Raw genomic sequence first — 2,311 nt, 5'->3', positions numbered from 1 at the left:
CTCTTATAATAAAGTAAGAAAGAAAAAAAAAGTGAAGATAATCACAAGGAAGAGAAAATACTTTGCAGTATTTATTGAGAAACATCTGAATAAAAGTAGACCCATGCAGTTCAAATCCGTGTTGTTCAAGGGCCAACTGTATTTGGCTCATGTTTGTCTTACCAGCACCTAGCTCGGTGCGAGGGACATTGTAAGTGATGAGTAAACGATGACAATAATGGTATAGGCGGCCCCTCAGACGTCCAGCCAAAGCAGATCCAAGTCTAGGCCTTCATAACCCAGAGCTTCCCTGAGAACATGTCCAACAGAATGACTGCATCTGTTCCCCAAACATGTGTGTAATACATTCAGGGACTAGCTGTTTATTAGAGTGAAAATCGCAGACAGCCAGAAATATGGCAGATAAATTGTGATCAATGTATACAATGTAATGCTGTAAAACTATTAAAATTAATGAAATAGGGCTGCATGGAACACCCTGAATGAACCTCACATAGTGAGTGAAAAAAGGAAAGTATTTTTGAAGATGACAGTTGCTAAATTTAAAATATCTAACTAACTGCGATGTAATCGATCTCTCTCAACCCCTATATTTGAAATATTCTGCCGAAACCTTGCTTTATTCTACATTTTGCCTACAAGTCCTGATGATGGAATATGCATTCATTTCCTCTTACTCAGAGTAGCTCACACACCATATTAAAAGTGTGTGCGCCAGGCAGGCAGTTGGCAGAGGTTCTCGCTTCCTGGGCAGAATGGGCTCTCTTGGGAGGGAGTCATAGGGGCATTTGAAGATGAGAAGGATGCCCTGGAGCATGTCTGTGTATCTTGTGTGGCTACTGGATGAGATGACTCCTCGGGGCCCTTTAAACTCAGCTATTTTATTATTGTTGAGGCTTTCATGCAGATCTCTCCTTGTCAAGCACCCTCTTCAGGGCAGCTTTGACTTCTCTGTTCCTCAGACTATAGATCAGGGGGTTAAGCATGGGGTTGAAAAGGCTGTGGAACAGGAGGAGATATTTCTTCTGCTCCGTGGGGTCCCCATGTCGGGGCCCAACATACATGACAATGGCTGTGCCATAAAAGAGCCCAACCACGCAGAGGTGGGACGAGCAGGTGGAGAAGACTTTCTGGCGCCCGGCCCCTGACCGGATCTTCAGGATGGCCCGGAGAATGTGAACGTAGGAAGCCACGATGGAGGACAGCGGTCCCACCAGCACAGACGCTGCCCCAGCCAAAACCGCAATCTCATTAATGTGGGTGTCCGCACAGGCAAGCTTGAGAAGAGCTGTAATCTCACAGAAAAAGTGATTCACTTTCTGGGGCCCACAGAAGGGCAACGGTAAGAGTAACACTGTATGTGCCAGGGCCAGGAGGACCCCTAACGTCCAGGAAGCCACTGCCAGGTTGATGCAGACTCTCCAGCTCACGAGGACAGCATATCGGAGGGGGTGGCAGATGGCCACATACCGGTCATAGGACATCACCACCAGGAGAAGACATTCAGTGTGAGCAAAGCTCAAGAAGAGGAAGGTCTGTGTCACGCAGCCAGCAAAGGAGATGGGTTTGGCTGGGCTCAGGAGGTTTACCAGCATCTGGGGCACCGTGTTGCAGGCGTAGGACATGTCGACGACAGCCAGGTGTGAGAGGAAGAAGTACATGGGGGTGTGCAGGCGGGAGTCCAGCCAGACGAGCCCCAGGATGACCCCGTTGCCCAGCAGGGTGAAGGCGTAGAACAGGGAGAAGAGCCCGAAGAGGAGCATCTGAGTCCCTGGGCTCAGGGGAAACCCCAGCAGGAGGAACTCGGTGACAGAAGTCTGGTTTCCCCCCATTTCCCTGGGAGAGAGACAAGGGAGCTCAGCACGTCTGAAGGCCTGAGGGACGTGTTCCACACGGGGGATCTGTGTGTCACTGCTTCCTCCCTCAGAAAACATCTCCAATGACATTTGTCCCTTGCTAAGTGAATACTACACATTGCAAATGACACAGGATTTTTTCACCGTGACAAGCTAAGCGCTAGTATCCTCTGACAGCATTCGGGAACCTTACCTGTACTTCAAACCTTGGCCACAGTTCAGAACACGTTACTCCTCCACCTGCCTTCACAGCAGCGGGCGCTCCCCGGTCGGTGTGGCCGCGTCTGAGGTTCGCCCGAGTGTGTTCCCGCGTCGCGGTGCACACAGAGCCACAGGGGACAGTGTGGCCTGTGGCCTTGCATCTGTATCTGCGCAAGGAGCACGTCGGAGACCCCTATCAGGTGACCTCACAAATTTGTGCCTCCGTTACATGGATTTCTTGTTAGCCTTGTGGT

General features: G+C 50.2%; 1 protein-coding gene across 1 annotated transcript; it reads right to left on the bottom strand.

The window, feature by feature from the left end:
• Positions 1-899: 899 nt before the first annotated feature.
• On the bottom strand, positions 900-1,832 carry LOC308562196 (olfactory receptor 2A7-like; the record flags this gene model as incomplete). Its single annotated transcript, XM_081148049.1, has 1 exon — positions 900-1,832. One exon carries the CDS (start codon positions 1,830-1,832, stop codon positions 900-902), a length of 933 nt encoding a protein of 310 aa, XP_081004175.1.
• Positions 1,833-2,311: the final 479 nt, after the last annotated feature.

Source organism: Miniopterus schreibersii, assembly GCF_964146895.1.
Source record: "Miniopterus schreibersii genome assembly, chromosome: 9".
NCBI classification, from domain to species: domain Eukaryota; kingdom Metazoa; phylum Chordata; class Mammalia; order Chiroptera; family Miniopteridae; genus Miniopterus; species Miniopterus schreibersii.
This window is presented reverse-complemented; position numbering and strand designations above follow the sequence as displayed.